Here is a 16,772-nt window from a genome sequence, read left to right on the forward strand (position 1 = left end):
ACGCGTGGTTGGGAGGGGTAAGCGCACGCGTGGTTTGGAGGGGGGAAGCGCACGCGTGGTTTGGAGGGGGAAGCGCACGCGTGGTTGGGAGGGGGAAGCGCACGCGTGGCTTGGAGGGGGAAGTGCACGCGTGGTTGGGAGGGGGAAGCGCACGCGTGGTTGGGAGGGGGAAGTCCACGCGTGGTTGGGAGGGGGAAGCGCACGCGTGGCTTGGAGGGGGAAGCGCACGCGTGGTTGGGAGGGGGAAGCGCACGCGTGGCTTGGAGGGGGAAGTCCACGCGTGGTTGGGAGGGGGAAGCGCACGCGTGGCTTGGAGGGGGAAGTGCACGCGTGGTTTGGAGGTGCTGTTGGAGGAGAGCTGAGGACGGTCTGTTTTACAGCAATGAGGCGAGCATGGTGGGTGGGGTCACAGCTGCTCTGGGGCCGGGAGGGCGCTCAGCGGGTGCTGAGTTTGAGATGGTTGTGTTGGAACAATGTCAGAGGTGCTGTGCGTGTGACGATGGAGGAGAGGCAAGCCCGATGGTCATCGATCCCACAGTGAAGGGAATAAACTAACATGGCCTCACGGAGGCGACAACCAGATTGGCTGTGTAGGGTCGAAAAACTCCGTCCCCCGACCCGACACCCGTTTTCTCAGCCCGCGTAAGGGCCGCGCCTCTGAGCACAAAGACCAGCTCTCTCGGCTGAAGGACAGAGACCCCGAGTTCTACAAGTTCCTGCAGGAGAATGACCGGAGCCTACTGGACTTCAGTGACTCGGACAGCTCTGCGGAAGAAGAAGAGCCATTCCACTCCCTGCCAGACACGCTGGAGGTGAAACCCGGCAGACCTGGGCGTGGGGGCACCTGTGGTTTCTATACACCGTCCCAGCCTTGTCCTTCTGTATCTGGTCCAGGAAGCGAGCGAAACAGAGGAAGACGGAGGAGAGGACAGTGACGCGTTGCCCAGAGGGCTGAGGAGCAAGAAGAATGAGCCTGTACCCGTGACCCTCGCCATGGTGGAAAGGTGGAGGCAGGGCTCCAGGGTAAGAAGCAGTATAAGCTGGGTGGCTGCATCTCCACAGGCGGGAGACTCTGGCCTCGCCTCGTTTGAGGCGTCTGAGACAGCAGGTGAAAAGACTGTGTTTCTGGGAAGCGCACAATGGAGGTCTTTCCAAGTGCCAGGGTCCTCCAGCTACGTCTCCTTATTTGTAGTGCATAGTCCTGCCTGCTTCCTCCTCACACTCTCTATCAGGGTTCTGACCCTTGTGGGGTGGTTGTAGAGTTTGTTTCATTTCTGTTAACAGGATACCACAGACGGGGCAATTTGTTTTTTGTTGTTGACTTACTCACCTGCATATAGGTTGGTGTACCGTATGCAAGTTCATAGTTAACCGATGGTTGTGAGCCACTGTGTGGGTGCTGGGAGTCAAACCTGGATCGTCTGGAAGAACAGTCAGTACTCTTAACTACCAAGCCATCTTTCCAGCTCCAGACTAGTTAATTTGGAAAGAAATTTAACTGGCTCACATTGCTGGAGGTAGGCAGGTCAAAAAGTACGGTGATGTCTTTGTTAAAGGCCTTGTGTTGTGATCCTTGTTCAGTTACATCTTTTGAATTGTTAGAAATCAAGCCCAGGACTTGTACATTGTAGGTAATCACACTGTCCTGAGCCCTGAGCCTTTTCGTTTGGTTTGGTTTGGTTTGGTTTGGTTTTTGAGACAGGGTTTCTCTGTATAGCTCTGGCTGTCCTGGAACTCACTCTGTAGACCAGGCTGGCCTCGAACTCAGAAATCTGCCTGCCTCTGCCTCCCAAGTGCTGGGATTAAAGGCGTGCGCCACCAATGCCCGGATGTTTCATGTGATCTTCATTACTTTCCAAAGGCTTTATTTCCAAATACCACCAAATAAACTTGGATATTAAATTTCTACTACATAAGCCTTTGGGCTATAGTCAGGCTTAGCATTATTTCTTCACTGGGGAGTGGGAAATGAAGTCAGTGTCCTTTGAATAATTTCACACTTAACTTAGAGGTTTTGGGATTTTTTTTTTTTTTTTTACAGTTGGAGATCACTATGTAAATCACCCTGGTGGCTAACTTTGAACTCTATGTAGAGTAGTTTGGCCTCAAAACTTGCTGTAGTCTCCTTGCCTTTGCTTTCCCAGTGCTGGCGTAGCCATCAGCTATCATGCTTGGCTTTCACTTTGGTTTCTTTAGGGAAGGGAGTGAAAAGGGAGATTCCCATACACTTTCTGGAGCAAGTTTGTAATGCAGTATTCTCTCCCCTTTCTTCTGGGACTCTTGACACAGGCTCTGCCTGTCCAGGTGTGCGCAATACCTATTTTGTTGTTGGCTCATGGTCCAGTGATCTTAGCCCCACAGTTGCTCTGGCCCTGAGATTGTGGGTTAGGTTAGCACCTTTTCAACTTGGAGCAGGTTCCTAGAGCCAGGTACTGTGAACTACTCTTTTAGTGATCTTGATCTCTTGCCCCTTCAGCACCACCTTAGTCCCAGGCTGTTCCATGAAGTTGTACAGGCGTTCCGAGCAGCTGTAGCCACCACCCAAGGAGAGCAGGAAGCTGCTGAGACTTGCAGGTTCCAGGTTGCAGATAGTGCTGGTGAGCTGGGGACTGGGGACCTGTGCCAGGCTTCAGTGTGACACCTGTGTGCCCTATATAGGTGAATGACACTTTGGTTCCTTGCAGTGTTCAATGCTCTGGTTACTTTCTGCATTCGAGACCTCTGTGGTTGCCTTCAGAAGCTGCTGTTTGGAAAGACACCAAAGGATAGCAATAGGTAAGGTATGGTCAGGGGTTTTGTCATTAAGGTAGAGGAGGTCACAAAGTCTTAAGGAAGCACAGAAAGCAGCTAATAAATACAGATGAGTCATGGTGGGGCTGGGAGTAGACATAGCCATGTGTCTTGAGGTAGCAGATGCAGAAGAGCAACCCTAACCCTAACCTGAAGGAGAAGATGGTGGCAGTTGGTTGATGCACTGACAGGATGAGTACATCTAGAGGCAGCAGAGAGTGAGGAGAGCAAGAAAACCCAACAGGTGGAGAGGGCAGAAAATAAGCCAGGTGATATGACAGAAGCCTAAGTGAATGGCTAACACACCCAGAATCTGGGGAGCAGTTGTCATGAAGGGACAAGTGAGATTTTAGAAACAGGGTTGCCCTCTGAATTGCATACAATGCTTGAGGTGTCACACAGATGAGATAGTGTTGGTCTAGGTATCTGGAAGGTTAGACAGTGGGGTGCCTTAAATGGGCTTTGGTTTTTGTTCTTGGTACAGTTCAATAGATCTTGGTAAACACCTACTATGTTGCCAGGTGTTCATGGTTATACGGCTTGTGCTCGTGCAGGCTTGTGTCTGAATTTCGGAATGGGGTGGGTGTATTCCCTGCAGGCTGCTGCCATCCAGTAGCCCACTGTGGGGGAAGCTCCGTGTGGATGTCAAGACATACCTAAGTGCGGTGGTGCAGGTACAGAATCCCAGGAGACCTGGTCATGTCTGATAGTCTGGTGCTCTCTTACACCCCAGATTCCAGTGACTTTCTCTTCTTCTTTAGCTGGTAGCCTGTCTAGCGGAAGCCACGGTGTCTGCAGCTGTCCTGCAGCATATCAGCAGCTTGGTTCCTTACTACCTGACATTCCCTAAGCAGTGCCGAATGTTGCTCAAGGTACGTTAGCTTGTCCTTGTCCTACTCCTGGCTAGAATAGAGGCAGCATTTGTGCCTATACTTGCTCTGCTCCTACTGTGTCCTCTACTCAGCAAGGGTCCCCAGTCTCAGATGGTCCCCCGTCCTTTCAGGACAGCGTGGCTTAGTAATGTGAGACTAGGCTCCACTGAGGCATGCGTGCTAGCCATGGAGGGTTCTAGGCCAGGAAAGGCAGCGATGTATCTTTTTTCAGAGGATGGTGGTTCTGTGGAGCACGGGTGAAGAATCTCTGCGGGTCCTGGCCTTCCTGGTACTCATCAGAGTCTGCCGGCACAAGAAGGAAGCCTTCCTTGGTCCCATTCTGAAGGTAGCGTGAGTCTTCTATTTGTTCATTAAGGTCTGTGTTGGGAATTGTGGTTGATGGTCCTTACGAGGACTTGACACCAAACTCTGATCATAGTTTTCTTACCAAGAAAATTGGGTGATGGTGGGAACAGGAACCCATGGTCTTGTGGGTATTGGTGGTGATGGTGGGAGGGGCTCTTTTCCTCTGGGTACGAGAACGTTATACCTAGAAAATAGGAACGTGTCTGAGGCCACCACCAAGATCAGATCCTGCTGTGTAGCTCCAGGCCTGGAGTGGCATCACCTGGACTCCTGCTGTACAGACCTAGCTCGAAGTAGAGCGTCTCTACTTCCTTCCTCGGCCTTCGGTCCAGTCCCTGCCTAGTCCTCATCTTACCCTTCTCTTGTACATCTTCCTCTCTTCTGCATATCTTAGATTATTTGTGGTGGGTACAAGTGTGTAGGCTGAGAAACATCAGAGTTCTTGAGTGCTGGGAACCATTCAGGAATTGAGTCTGCAGCTCTTTCAGACGGCAGTTCTAATGGAAAACCCTAGGTGTGGGCAGGTGGCTTGGAACTGAACAGTCGTTGCTCAGGTGGCTCTTAATTTTGGTTTGTCAGCAAATGTACATCATGTATGTGAGAAACTGCAAGTTCACCTCCCCCAGTACCCTCCCCCTCATAAGCTTCATGCAACGGACACTGACTGAAATGCTTGCCTTGGACCCCAGCGTCTCCTATCAGCACGCCTTCCTCTACATCCGACAGCTTGCCGTCCACCTGCGGAATGCTATGACCGCAGGCAAGAAGGTAGGAGGAGGTCAGACCCTTCGAAGCCAGTAGCCCCACCCGGGCCTTAGGGTGGCTAGAAGCCACTCTTTAATGGGGGAGGCTGCTCAGCGCTGAGGGAGGCTTTGGGTGGTTCTGGCAGGGAAGAACGGGCCTAGGATGTGGACTCACTCTCCCCAGGAGACACACCAGTCTGTGTACAACTGGCAGTATGTGCACTGCCTCTACCTGTGGTGTCGAGTCCTGAGTACCCTTGGTTCCAGTGAGATCCTGCAGCCGCTACTCTACCCTCTCTCACAGATCATCATTGGCTGTATCAAGTGAGTTCAGGGACAGGGCTATGTTAGATTAGCCTAGGGGTTGGGGGCAGCAAGTTCCTCTTGGTATAGGGCAGAAGTTCCTGATTTGCTAGCTTCTGTGAATTACATTATACAAAGAATTTTCTCGGGTGGCCACACCTTAAATCTTAGCTTTTGTGGCTATAGTCTCTGAGGAAGGGCCTGAGAAGATGAACTGGATGTGGATTTCAGGCAGCTGGGCTTCGCAGTCAGCCTCAGCTTAGGTAAATAGGTTAGGTGTCCACAGTGTAGCACCTATATGGACCCGGCTCGGGCCCTTGTGCTATTGGAGGGCAATCAGATGTAGTTCTAAGTGCTTTTGATAGTCTGCGAATGTGCTGTGCCTACCTCTTTGGCTAGGAGGGGGCCTCTGTGTCCTCTCGAGCTTTCTCCTGACACTGGAGACTGAGCTAGGAAGGGGAAGAGGCAGGTGGTACAAGAAAACAAGGCAGCAGGTGGTGAGGAAAGGAGGCAGGAGTGAATGAACTAAGCTAAAGTTGGATGAGCGCCTTTCAGTCTCGCAGCTGAGCAGTGGGGCACCAAGGCCAAGCATTTTGGTTGTCCCTGTTGGTTTTGCTGACTGTTTAAATTACTATTCCCCATGGGTGCTATGAGTACCCACCCTGTAGGAGTGGCCAGGGTCTCCTGGAGTTGGAGCTTGTGAACGGGGAGGAGTCAGAGGCAGCGGGCAGTTAACTGATGTTTGGGCCTGGCTACCTGACTGGGCTCCGCTCCTCTTTTCTCCAGGTTGTTGCCCACTGCTCGATTTTATCCATTGCGCATGCATTGTGTACGTGCCCTGACACTGCTGTCCCAGACCATCGGCACCTTCATACCTGTCCTGCCCTTCATTCTCGAGGTGACTGTGCTGGGCACAACTCGTGTTGGACTTAGAAATGTCTTTAGGAAACCACACCTCCGTCTCTGTGTCTGCCAGTGCTAACTTCTAACAATGACCCCGTGACCCCCCTCTCTTTGCAGTCCTTACAGATCTGCATTGAGTCTCTCCAAGTCTCACAGTTACTATGACACCTTTCTCGTTTTCCTTATTGTACCTCTACCTTGAGTCGCTGTCCCTGCCCTCGGGCTTCCTATCAGGTGCAGATTCCTTGAGAAAGTGAAGCACAAGGGTGAATCCAAGCCCCTGCTAACACCGACACCGCCCTTTCTTTAGTCTATGGCGAGGATAAAGGTGGATATTGATAACCAGCTCTATATATTAGTTAGCATCCTTTGCTCAGAGAAAGGACTTTTCCTACCTCCAATTTATTAATCACTGTAGCTGGTTCACCTTCTAGCAACATGTTACGTAAGTTCTCTTATCAGGGCTTCCCTATAGAACCTCCCCTCTCTATGCTTCTGTGTGTACCTTGTGCCTCCTTGGTTTACCTGTTCTGTGTGGGGCATCCTCGGACCAAGAGGTTAGGCTAGGCTCCTATTTCCCTCTTAGGAAGGCCAAAGTGTATATAGAGCCTGCAAGGTTTGTTGGGTGTGGAAAACACAGTCTCCCTTCTGTCTGTCTTTATTGGTGGTTTTGTCCATAGTGCCTGGGATGCGTGAGGCCCAGATCCGTATCTAAAGGCGGTTAAGTGTATGCAGGCGTCCTTATGGTTATCTGTCAAGGGGCTCAGGGCTCTGGAAGGCCTGGTCTTGGGGGATCTCTTTGGCTCGGGCTTACACTCTGTGGGTAGATTTTCCAGCAGGTGGACTTCAATAGGCGGCCAGGTCGCATGAGTTCCAAGCCCATCAACTTCTCTGTGATCTTGAAGCTGTCCAGCACCAACCTGCAGGAGAAGGCGTACCGGGTGAGGCTGAACTCAAGGCTTCTGGGGAAGGCCTGGGGCTATGTTTTAGTTGGTTTACAAGGACTTAATAAGGCCGTTGATATACAAGGGAGGGATTCCCATTGTGGACCATTTGTGGTTTCTTTTGAGACAAGATCTCTCTATTATATAGCTCTTGCTGTCCTGGAACTTGCTATATTGATCAGGCTAGCCTTGAACTCACAGAGTTCCACTTTTCAAATGCTAAGATTGAGGTTTTTGTAGTCATGGAGCAATGACTCCTTAATCTCAGTTCCCGTGAAGCTGGGTGTGGCTTGGGGGGGTCTGTGCGTACTGTTTTATAGCCCTGGTCTTGGAGATTGAGCAGAGTTGGGGTGAAATGTAAGAAAATGGGCTACTGGGCTTCATCATCTGATGAGGTTGGGCCTGCCCCCCAGGACGGGCTGCTGGAACAGCTGTGTGACCTTACTCTGGAATACCTGCACAGCCAGGCCCACAGCATCGCTTTCCCAGAGTTGGTGTTGCCTACTGTTCTACAGGTATGTACTCATCATCTGACTTCCTTTCCCTGGCCAGACCTTGGCGTCCTCCTTGTGGCTATCTTGGACAATCTTTTAGTAGGTTTGTCGTCCCCTTATGTTCTAGTCCTGGACCAGTAGCAACACCGTGTTTATCCAGTTACCTGGCTGCCAGATCCATTGGCGCCAGTGCAGGGAGAGAGCGATCATTTGCCTTGATAGCTTAAGGAACTTTCTCTAGGGACTGTGGAATTAACTTGTAAAGGATTATCGGCCTCTGCTGAAGTTGGGCTGGGGCTGGGTAACTTAATCAGGATCTCAGGAATTTGCAGACCCTTCCCCAGTCTGACTGGAGCCTACCATAAACTATGGAAGTCTAAAGCCTGGGTTGGTCTGGTGCCCATTTTGTTTTTCCGTGTGGTCATGGTCTCTCTGTGCCCCTTCTGAGAATCTGTTTGCTCTCAGCTCAGCTATTTTCCATCTAGGTCCTTCTCATAGGAGGGGGCTGGTGCTGTCTCTTTTCTGGTACTGGTAGGGGATTAGATCCATTGCTCACAGACTTGTCGTGGTGTTGCTCATACCTGAGCTATGCCTGGGTCAGGCTCCTATGGGCACAGGTGTATGTGTGACGTTACATGTATAGCTGTCACACGGCTGTGTCGCGGTTGGTTGCATAATGTGGCATTGGCTTCCCCCTGTGTCCTCTTGGCTGATGATGTCAGGTAGTCAGGATACCTTTAGTTTTAGGCTCAGCATTTTAGGTGTATGGATGTGTGGATCTAGAGTAGAAGTTAGCAGATGTGTTTCAGTTAAAATAAAAGTAGCAAAAAAAAAAAAAGAAACTTTAAGGTTTATGTCTTCCCGCGGCTCTTCATCTGCTTACCTCTCGGGCTGCGGGGACAAGCATGGTCTTATGCCTGTGAGACCTAACTAAGAGATTGACAGCAGGTCCTTGTGATTGTCACATGGCTTTTCACTGCTTGGACCCCTCGAGGGTGAGGAATGGAACTGTCACTGGAGCTGTACTGAGTCTTTCCTTTCTGCAGCTGAAATCTTTTCTCCGGGAGTGCAAAGTGGCTAACTACTGCCGGCAGGTGCGCCAGCTGCTGGAGAAAGTGCAAGAGAATGCACAACATATCCAAAGTCTTCGACAGAGCGCGACCTTCAGCGTGTCTGACCAGATGGCAGTGGTGGGTTGGACTTGGCATCTGCACTGGAATGGTGCTGCCTGGGGTCACCTGTTAGGGTGTGGTGGATGTTTAAGGGTTTTCCAGAATGATCATGGTCCTGAATTTACTTCAATCCTTAGGATGCGTGGGAGAAGCAGGTTCGTGAAGAGGGGACCCCACTCACCAGATACTACGGCCACTGGAAGAAGCTGAGGGACCGTGAGATCCAGCTGGAAATCAGTGGCAAAGAGCGGGTATGGCTGGGGTCTGTGAAGATGGCCTAGTAGAAAGTGGCCAAGCAGGTTATTTGTAAAGGGGGTGGGGCTGAGGGGGAGAAGTTGGAAAAGGAAACGAAATCAGGAGGGAAGAAAGAAAGGTGAGTTTGAGTGAACCCTGTAAATGTCCGTTTACCTGCTGGGCAGCTGGTCCCCGGTATTGATATAGATGGTTCCTGAGGCGCAGCTGGGCTAAGCTAAGTTCTACCCAGTTCTCTCGGCCTCTCCCTACCCTCACTTGTTGTTCTGTTTCTTGGTCCTTGAAGCTAGAAGACCTGAACTTCCCAGAGATCAAAAGGCGGAAGGTGGAAGACAGGAAGGATGAAGACAGGAAAGAATTAAAGGACCTGTTTGAGTTGGACAGTTCTGAGGGCGAGGACAGCACCGACTTCTTTGAGAGAGGTGAGGCCTGAGCTGGAGTGGTTGAGAGCTGTGTGTGTCTGGGGCATTCATGTCTGGCTAGTGGGCAGACCTGGTTTGTTGTTTTTAATTTTTATGTCTGTGTGTTTTGGCTACATGTCTGTCTGTCTGTATCCAGATCCCCTGAGACTGGAGTTAGAGACGGTGTGAGCCTCAGTGTGGGCACTGGGATCAAACCCATGTCCTTGAACCACTGAGCCATCTCTCTAGCCTCCAGATCTGTTTTTTTTTTTTTTTTTTTAAAGATTTATTTATTTATTATATGTAAGGTACACTGTAGCTGTCTTCAGACACTCCAGAAGAGGGCGTCAGATCTTGTTACAGATGGTTGTGACCCACCATGTGGTTGCTGGGATTTGAACTCAGGACCTTTGGAAGAGCAGTCGGGTGCTCTTACCCACTGAGCCATCTCACCAGCCCTAGATCTGTTTCTTATACCACTCATTGGCCCCTTATGTTTGAGCTGGGGACTCAGTATTGGTAATTGTCACCATGCTGGGGCCTCTATAGGTGGCAGAGAGGGCTAGTGGCCCTGTTGCTACTGCTGAGACCTGGGGCCCTGTTGCATGTCCAGAGCCAGCCCTCCTGTGTAGCTACTCATTGCTTTGTTATTTCACCCGGTGTGTGTGTGTGTCTGTGTGTGTGTCTGTGTGTGTCTGTGTGTGTGTATGACGACCGTTCTTCATTTGCAGGAGTACCTAGGCTCCCAGAAGCTCACCAAGGACTGAAAGAAGATCAGGAAGAAGAAGATAAAGAAGAAGGTGACAGCGATTCAGAGGGTAAGTGGTTTCTATATGAGATAGATTGGCCCTGGAGTCTGTCTGGAGGCCAGACCATGGGAAGACAGAGCTCTACGCCAGGCTTCTGCCCCTCCCTGGGGTGCCAGGCCAGCTGCTCTGTACTCTTTAGCAACCAGCTATAGCATGCTGATAAATTTAATTAATGCTGCAATTAATTAGTGATGAGTAACTTCTAAAGCTGGCTTTTTCATGATATAGCAGAATTTATTTATGTGGCCTCTTCCTTCTCTGTAGATGGAGACACAGACACGGGAGTGGATCTGAGCGAACTGTGGCAGCTGGCTCAGGGACCACAAGATGAGCTGGAGGATCTTCAGCTCTCAGAAGAGGACTGAGGCCTCCTGCTGCCTCCTGGAGGCCTCGACAGCAACTGTGCGGCGAGAGGACAGCAGAGCGTAAACAGGCTTTTATTGTTACAGCACAGCAGAACAAGTGTACTAGGAGCCATTTTGACCCTGAAAGGGAGGGAACTGTTTCTGCAGAGCCTTCTGCTGCCGGAAGCCGAAGGCTGACCCTGACGTTGTCCCAGTTCAGAGTGGGGAGGGCGGCTCCATGGCCTCTCCTCTCCACTTTGTCTTTGGTTTGTCTGCAGAGCACTGCAGTTACCTCTAGAAGATAAACCCATTACTTTTGTTTGTTTGTTTGTTTGTTTGTTTTTTCGAGACAGGGTGTCTCTGTGTAGCCCTGGCTATCCTGGAACTCACTTTGTAGACCAGGCTGGCCGCGAACTCTGAAATCCGCCTGCCTCTGCCTCCCAAGTGCTGGGATTAAAGGCGTGCGCCACCTCTGCCCAGCTCATTGCTTTTCTTCTTAAGCCTTATGTTTTCCTTTTAAAAATACTCTCGGCATTTTTGCATCTAAAAAGGGGAAATACCCTGGGGGCGGAGTGAGGTTAGCAATTTGACTGGGAATCACGGAGTATGACGGTTGCCTGCCGGATCATTGGAGAAGCTGGGAAGGGTCTGGGGCACCTGAAAGCAGAGCTATGGTCCCTGACCCATTCTCCTGCTTGGGTGAGGCTTGTCCTGTGGGCAGGTGGGTCCCTTCATACGGGGAGGTGGTGGTTGCTGGCGACAGAGGTTGATGTCCTGGGCTGAGCTCAGGTGCTTGCAGGCTTGGTGGCTGCAGCGGCAGGGCCACAGGGAAGCTGGCCATGTAGAAGACACGGCCCAGGCGCTTGGCCACCTACAAAGAGACGAAGCTGGGTGAATACCTGCTAGGTAAAGGCGCCTAGGGAAACAACTCCAGGTACAGAGAATCCTAAAACCCTCTCTAGAGTGGTGAAAACACTGGACAAACTTACTTGTGCCCTGATCTTGAGGGCAGGCCCTAGCTTCAGTCCCATGGTGTTCAGAAGGTGCTCTTCTGTCAGTAGAGGCAAAGTCTCTCCGTCTATTCCTTGTTCTCCGAATACCTGGGGACAAGGTGGGCCCATAGAGTAGAGTTGTAGAGCTTGCATGGAAAAATAACAAAAGGAAAGTTCTTTTTTGTGGGAGACCGGGACATTGTCCAGAACTGGGCCAGAACCCTAGGGACCTGCCACTCCCCTCACCCTGGCATACTCGCCACAGCCAGAAAGGCCCCCCACGAAGTTGCAGACATCATCTACAGTCCACTTGTTGACATCCTCAAGGGTTGTGGTCTCCTCATCAGTGAAGAGCCCCCCCATGGTACCTGGAGATAGAAAGGATGTCACTAGGGCTTGGGCTTTCCCATTTCTTTGCCTCCTTCCCCACTGGCTGACCTTTCTCTGAATTGGTAAAGTCTTTGGCTTAATGACAAATGATTTTTCTCCCCACGGGATCCCCTATCAGTGGGTGGCTAAGGCTGCCCACCTGTGTGGAAGTAGGGGCTCACTGCCCCGCAAGGGAATCCCAGGGGCAGTGGAGGGGGCAGTGTGGACCCTGATAGAAGCCCCCTTCCTTCTGCTCTGGTCCCTCCTGCTGGGACTTGGCTGGGAGTGGAGGTCCCTTCCCTGGCAGCTGCTGTCTCGGGGTCCTCTCCATCTGAGTCCTTGGATGGCTCCTCAGAGACTTCTTGAGCCCAGAGGCCAGCCCCTGTCGTCTCCTTGGGTTGGCTGGGCTGGACACCAAGGCTCCCCTTTTCGGACCGGCTTCGAGCAGACTCCTTGGGTGGGATAGGGGGTCCTGGGCCTGGGGGTCCCTGGGGTGGCAGGGCCAGTAGTGGTGCTGAGCTGTGTTTCAAAACCAGCATGGAGCCACGTCGCTGCAGTTCGTCGGGACCCTCGGGGATATGCAAGGCCACCTCTGGTGCCGGTAGCAGTGGCCGGTGAACACTGCCCAGTTCTTTCTGCCTAAGCAACTCTGACATTTCCAGCCTGGACCAAAAGGACAGACGAGTCAGCCTGGGCACGCTTAGAACTGCTCCCGCTGGCCTTGCAGTCGCTTACCGAGCCAGGCTCTGCTTCCGTAGAAGTTCCTGCTGCCGAGCTAACATCTCAGCCTGGGCGGAGGGTAGGAAGCTGAAACCTGGGATAGAAGAAAAGGCTGCTGAAGCCGGATGCTCTGCACTACTTTTATCTATCTGCCTAAAGAGAGCCTTACAGGAACACAAACGGCTTACATACCCGACTTTCTCACCTGGGGTCTGACACACAGCTGTGGGCATCCCCAGAAAAGGAGGCCGGAGATGGGAGCTCATTGTGATGTGGGCGGCATTCTGGGGTGACAGCAAAGGGGGTGGCTGTGACATTTCCCTGTGGACAGCAGAATAGTGAGCACATGCCTAGGTCCGTCTGTGCACACCCCCTCTTTCCTGTCATCACCTCTGGGTGCACCCCTGCTAACCCTTCTAGTTGCCGACCCCTCAGGTGGCCGTTGGTTTCCTGATTATGGCTTGCTTGTGTACACACACACACACACACACACCCCGCGCGCAAGTCTCCTTGTCAGCACAGAGGCAATGGCCCCATGGGCCACACTGCGTCAGTAATGACCGGGGTGGGGGATACCTCTCATCCTGAGCAGTGAGGGGAGGGGTGCAGGACAGGGCAATTAGCCCCAATTTGTAGATGTGGCAGATGCTGCAGTCTGCCAGGATCAGGGTGAGATAGGATGTGTTTGGGAAACCCGGGGACCCTGCCTAATGCTCTCCTTGGCTTAACTCGTCTGCCGCGGAGACTACTGTGAGCATGATGTCTCTGGAGTTTATAGCAGGGTAGGGATGGAGGGGGCGTATGTCCTTCACTCTGAATCCTCTGTGGTTGCTTTCTCCTTGCCTTCCTCAACATCCCACCACCACCACCTGTGAGGGGAGGGCCTCTGCTCTCGGGGCAGCTCTACTAGGCTGGAATACTCAGAGTTGCTTGACAAGAAAATTGCATTTGGCATTCTTGCCAGGGAGTGGGCATTTCTGCATATTTTGCCCCCCAAATTGAGTCTTTGCAGTAGTTTTAGGAGCTTCCTGCAGTGGACCTTGAACGTGGTGAATGCATTATGCATATATGTGATGGAAGACTCAAGGGAAAGAAAGAATTGGCCTTCTCAAGTAACAAGCATAGCATGTGGGGCCTTGCTGAAGCACGTCTTAATACCTTTCAGAGAAAGATGTGGCAGCAGCTGGAACCGCCCCTTCCCGGCGCTGAACTAGGCCTTGCTTCCGTCGATGGTCTGCTGTAGACGAGGGCAGGTGAACTTCCAAGCCACTGGGACCCCTCAGTGTTGCAGTTGCTACTTCCTGGCGTACCCTAAGCAGATCTGAGAAGGGAGGTGATAGCGGGCCCCCCTGATAAGCTCCCGTAGGATTTCCCCTTTCCATCTTGGTGAGCAGGGCATTGGCCTGGTGAAGGTATGAACAGAGTGGGAGGAGGAGACTCTCACATGTCCTGAGCCTGCTTTTGTGTCACAGGCTAGAGGATCAGCAGGGAAGGCACTTTGCTTTAACACCTACATGCTGTAGCCAGGCAAGTGAACTTGAAAAGGAATGTGAATAAGTAGGTCATCGAAACTGGAGAAGAAAGGCTCCAACATGTAGAGTATTAGTGCTAATTTGGTTTGAATATTCACAAGGTCAGAGGTGGAAGGGCATAGGGCTGCTCCAAGTAGGTGAGTGGGACAAGAGTCTATGGATTAGGAGGGGACCTCAAACAGAAGCCTGCCCAGGTAACTCCTTTCTAGACAGGAGACAAGAACAGGAAGGACTTGCCGTCCCTATAAAGCGATTCATAGCATACATGGTTATAATAGCAGATACCACTGACTAGCAGCAACACACAATCACAGACCTGCATGGTTGTGCCCCCATTGCATTTAGGAAGAGCGGAGGCTCCGAGCCCCTTTAATCCACCTGCTCAAGCTCCACTTCTCTACCGCTCTGCCTGTTTATAAATCACGTAGCTGAAAAAGGGACGTGGGCCTAGCTAGGGCTTGAAGCCAAATCCCAGACCCTAATAAGCCCAGGCCACCCCAGTCATGCGCCATGCAATGGTGATTGACAGCCAGCTTGCTTGCACAGTCTCCTGCACAGGCCAGCAGAGCTGGGTAAGCAATTAAAAAGAAAGATTTTTAAATTATTAACATTTAGTGAATTATTCAGGCTCTCGGTGCCTGAGCTGCTGCCCTAGGGAACAGCGCCTTCTGCAAGAATCAGGAATCCTTTTCCCTTCTCTGAGCCCCCGTCCACTTCTGCCAGAAAAGACAAGATTTGTCCGGTGCTGTAGCAGCACAGGGTGTCTCTCAAGTCCTAGGTAGCAAGGACAGCGCCTCAAGGCTTGGCTTCCCTCAAGCAACCTGGGGTGCATCCTGACTGTGACGCAGGTTCCTATTTTTGCCATGCCCTCCTCCCTGTGTATCAACAAAACCTGTAAAGTCTGACACAGCATCAACACGACCACAGATTCACGTATTGCACTGACCACTCTGGGAGAAACTAGCACAGGCCAGAGGCCACATCTCTTCAACAAAGAACAGGTGAACAAATTCTGTCCCACCCTCACCTGGGCTCCTCGGGGACGCACAGTAGAGGACTGAGGGCAGTGAGGCTGCGTCACTACCTGGAAGCCCTTCTATGTATTCAATCCTGGTCTTGGTGTTGACCTCCAAGCATCCAGATCTTTTTCGTGGGGTTGGCTTAGTGGGATGGGAAGGTAAGAGAGACTTGGCTCACTTGAAGTCTGAGCGCCGGCCGTGGGGGTGGCACATACCGTGGCTGGGGATACCCAAGTGGTAGAGACGTTGAGTTTCCTCAAAGGAGCTGGCCTCACTCAGGGCCGACATAAGCTGATGGTAGTGGTCCTCGGGGGCCATTGTAGACTCTAGCTCGGGAAGCAGCGAAGTCGCTGTTGGACAGAGCACATGGTGAGGACCACGGGGAAAGTCAAGGCCTCTTATGGTTTCCACCCAAGGTCTGGGGAGCCCTTCAGGACCCAGTTGCTCCCCCCCCCTTCCCTGTGACCTGCATCCTTTTCCAGAGTCGGGCTTTCACCTTGGGGGTCCTTGCTTCTGGCCTTCTTCTCTGAAGAGCAGTGACTGGTGATGCAGGGGCAGCTCAGCCTCTTGCCCAACAGGTCGCCTGTAGAGGATAGAGTGAGCCCCACCCAGTGTCTCATGGCTTCGAGAGAAGGCCATCTCTGCCTTAGCTCAGTGTGGAGCCCCAATCACCACTATGTTCTCCCTGGCAGTTAAAGACCTTGTCTGATCTGGTGTCCCAGGCTAGAGAGCACGATGACAGGTAGATGGAGAGTGCAGTAAAGACAAAGCGATCCTGACGCTGGCCTTGGGCACGTAAGTAACAGTGAGAGCTCTGCATCAGTGTTTCCCCAGTCAGTCTCCTGTAAGCTCCTTGCCGCTCTCCTCGGTGCATTTGCCCATCTGCATATCCAGGTCTGGGTTCTTAATGGGACTCCTAAGCATTTCACTCCATAGTGCACAGTCTGTATGGGCTATGCTTTTGTGAGGCCAGGCCAGACCATGCTATCAATATCCCCAGAGATCATACATGCCGAATCTCAGGCATTAATTGACCCAATTCCAGACTGGCCTGAACACTGTTGCCTAACTTCCTCCTGAGCTCCTGCCCTGAGGCTAAAGCCTTTGCTGAACAGCCCATGCCATCGCCATCATGGCTTCAAGCTAAGGTTCCTGTCTCTGCCCTCCGTGGGTGATTCAAAATCTCCATAATGCCCAATGAGGGGCTGCTTCTACATGTGTGCCCACCCTCCCCCCAAAGCTGGTGGTGTCAGCACCAGGACTGAATTCCATTTAAAAAAAAAAAATCCTTAATCTGTCATTTTTATCAGATTGGGGAAGTGTGGCAGCAAAAACGCTGATCGATCTCCACGTTCTGGCCGACAGAATGGTGCTAATAACTTATTGATCTCAACTACCTCACTGCTGTTAGTCTAGCAGGCCATCTCAGCCTCCGCCCCAGAGAAAGAGACAGCGCCTGCTGTCTGGACAAGGGCTCCACCCATAATATCTCAAGGCAGATGGGTCCAGCTGACAGATAATGGGTATCTGGCTTCACTTGGTGCCACCAGTAGTTTATCAGAGACCACTAGGCAGAAGAGGCAGCAGCTGATTTAGACAGGAAGGAGGGTCCCTCAGGTCTGTGTGGCCCGGTCTCACTCACTTTGTACCTGTTATTCTTGTCCCAACCCACAGATCCCCTTAAGGACTAGGCAAGGGCTCTTTTCACAGCAGTCTATTCTCACTTTAAAAGTGGCTACCCCCAAAG

At 51.8% G+C, this 16,772-nt stretch overlaps 2 protein-coding genes and 1 long non-coding RNA gene across 21 annotated transcripts in view; 1 reads left to right on the top strand and 2 right to left on the bottom strand.

Moving 5' to 3' along the window:
* Noc2l (NOC2 like nucleolar associated transcriptional repressor) overlaps positions 1-10,911 on the top strand; it is a 12,962-nt gene extending 2,051 nt beyond the window's left edge. Inside the window, exons 3-19 of one of the 4 annotated variants that reach the window (NR_161236.1) lie at positions 638-812; positions 895-1,023; positions 2,477-2,597; positions 2,685-2,775; positions 3,389-3,464; positions 3,552-3,662; positions 3,895-4,008; positions 4,718-4,796; positions 4,956-5,095; positions 5,861-5,972; positions 6,805-6,918; positions 7,335-7,436; positions 8,462-8,605; positions 8,725-8,838; positions 9,126-9,261; positions 9,972-10,058; positions 10,314-10,911. Coding sequence is in view for 3 of the 4 variants with exons in the window: in XM_030253688.1 (XP_030109548.1) it covers positions 638-812; positions 895-1,023; positions 2,477-2,597; positions 2,685-2,775; positions 3,389-3,464; positions 3,552-3,662; positions 3,895-4,008; positions 4,608-4,796; positions 4,956-5,095; positions 5,861-5,972; positions 6,805-6,918; positions 7,335-7,436; positions 8,462-8,605; positions 8,725-8,838; positions 9,126-9,261; positions 9,972-10,058; positions 10,314-10,414 (2,056 nt within the window). In the remaining variant the exon portion in view is untranslated. Of the gene's footprint in view, positions 1-480; positions 813-894; positions 1,024-2,476; positions 2,598-2,684; positions 2,776-3,388; positions 3,465-3,551; positions 3,663-3,894; positions 4,009-4,607; positions 4,797-4,955; positions 5,096-5,860; positions 5,973-6,804; positions 6,919-7,334; positions 7,437-8,461; positions 8,606-8,724; positions 8,839-9,125; positions 9,262-9,971; positions 10,059-10,313 lie in introns of all 4 variants that reach the window. The other 3 variants (XM_030253688.1, NM_021303.2, NM_001369270.1) reach the window with 3 other exon arrangements.
* Positions 6,968-8,462, bottom strand: Gm52691. Its single transcript, XR_003955192.1, has 2 exons — positions 8,299-8,462; positions 6,968-8,194 (listed from the first exon to the last, which is right to left on the bottom strand). It is a non-coding gene; the product is annotated as a predicted gene, 52691 (long non-coding RNA).
* Samd11 (sterile alpha motif domain containing 11) overlaps positions 10,261-16,772 on the bottom strand; it is a 9,046-nt gene continuing 2,534 nt past the window's right edge. For 2 of the 16 annotated variants that reach the window (XM_006538842.3, XM_006538840.4), the window contains exons 3-11: positions 15,522-15,608; positions 15,241-15,375; positions 13,633-13,795; positions 12,680-12,795; positions 12,490-12,568; positions 11,915-12,417; positions 11,632-11,753; positions 11,383-11,493; positions 10,469-11,264 (exon numbers count right to left, since the gene is read on the bottom strand). In XM_006538842.3, coding sequence (XP_006538905.1) covers positions 11,019-11,264; positions 11,383-11,493; positions 11,632-11,753; positions 11,915-12,417; positions 12,490-12,568; positions 12,680-12,795; positions 13,633-13,795; positions 15,241-15,375; positions 15,522-15,608 — 1,562 coding nt within the window. In that variant the 3' untranslated portion in view covers positions 10,469-11,018. Of the gene's footprint in view, positions 11,265-11,382; positions 11,532-11,631; positions 12,418-12,489; positions 12,569-12,666; positions 12,796-13,632; positions 13,832-15,033; positions 15,376-15,491; positions 15,609-15,725; positions 16,716-16,772 lie in introns of those variants that run through there. The other 14 variants (XM_006538839.3, XM_006538838.4, XM_006538844.4 and 11 more) reach the window with 13 other exon arrangements.

This window comes from Mus musculus, chromosome 4, assembly GCF_000001635.26.
Source record: "Mus musculus strain C57BL/6J chromosome 4, GRCm38.p6 C57BL/6J".
NCBI lineage: Eukaryota > Metazoa > Chordata > Mammalia > Rodentia > Muridae > Mus > Mus musculus.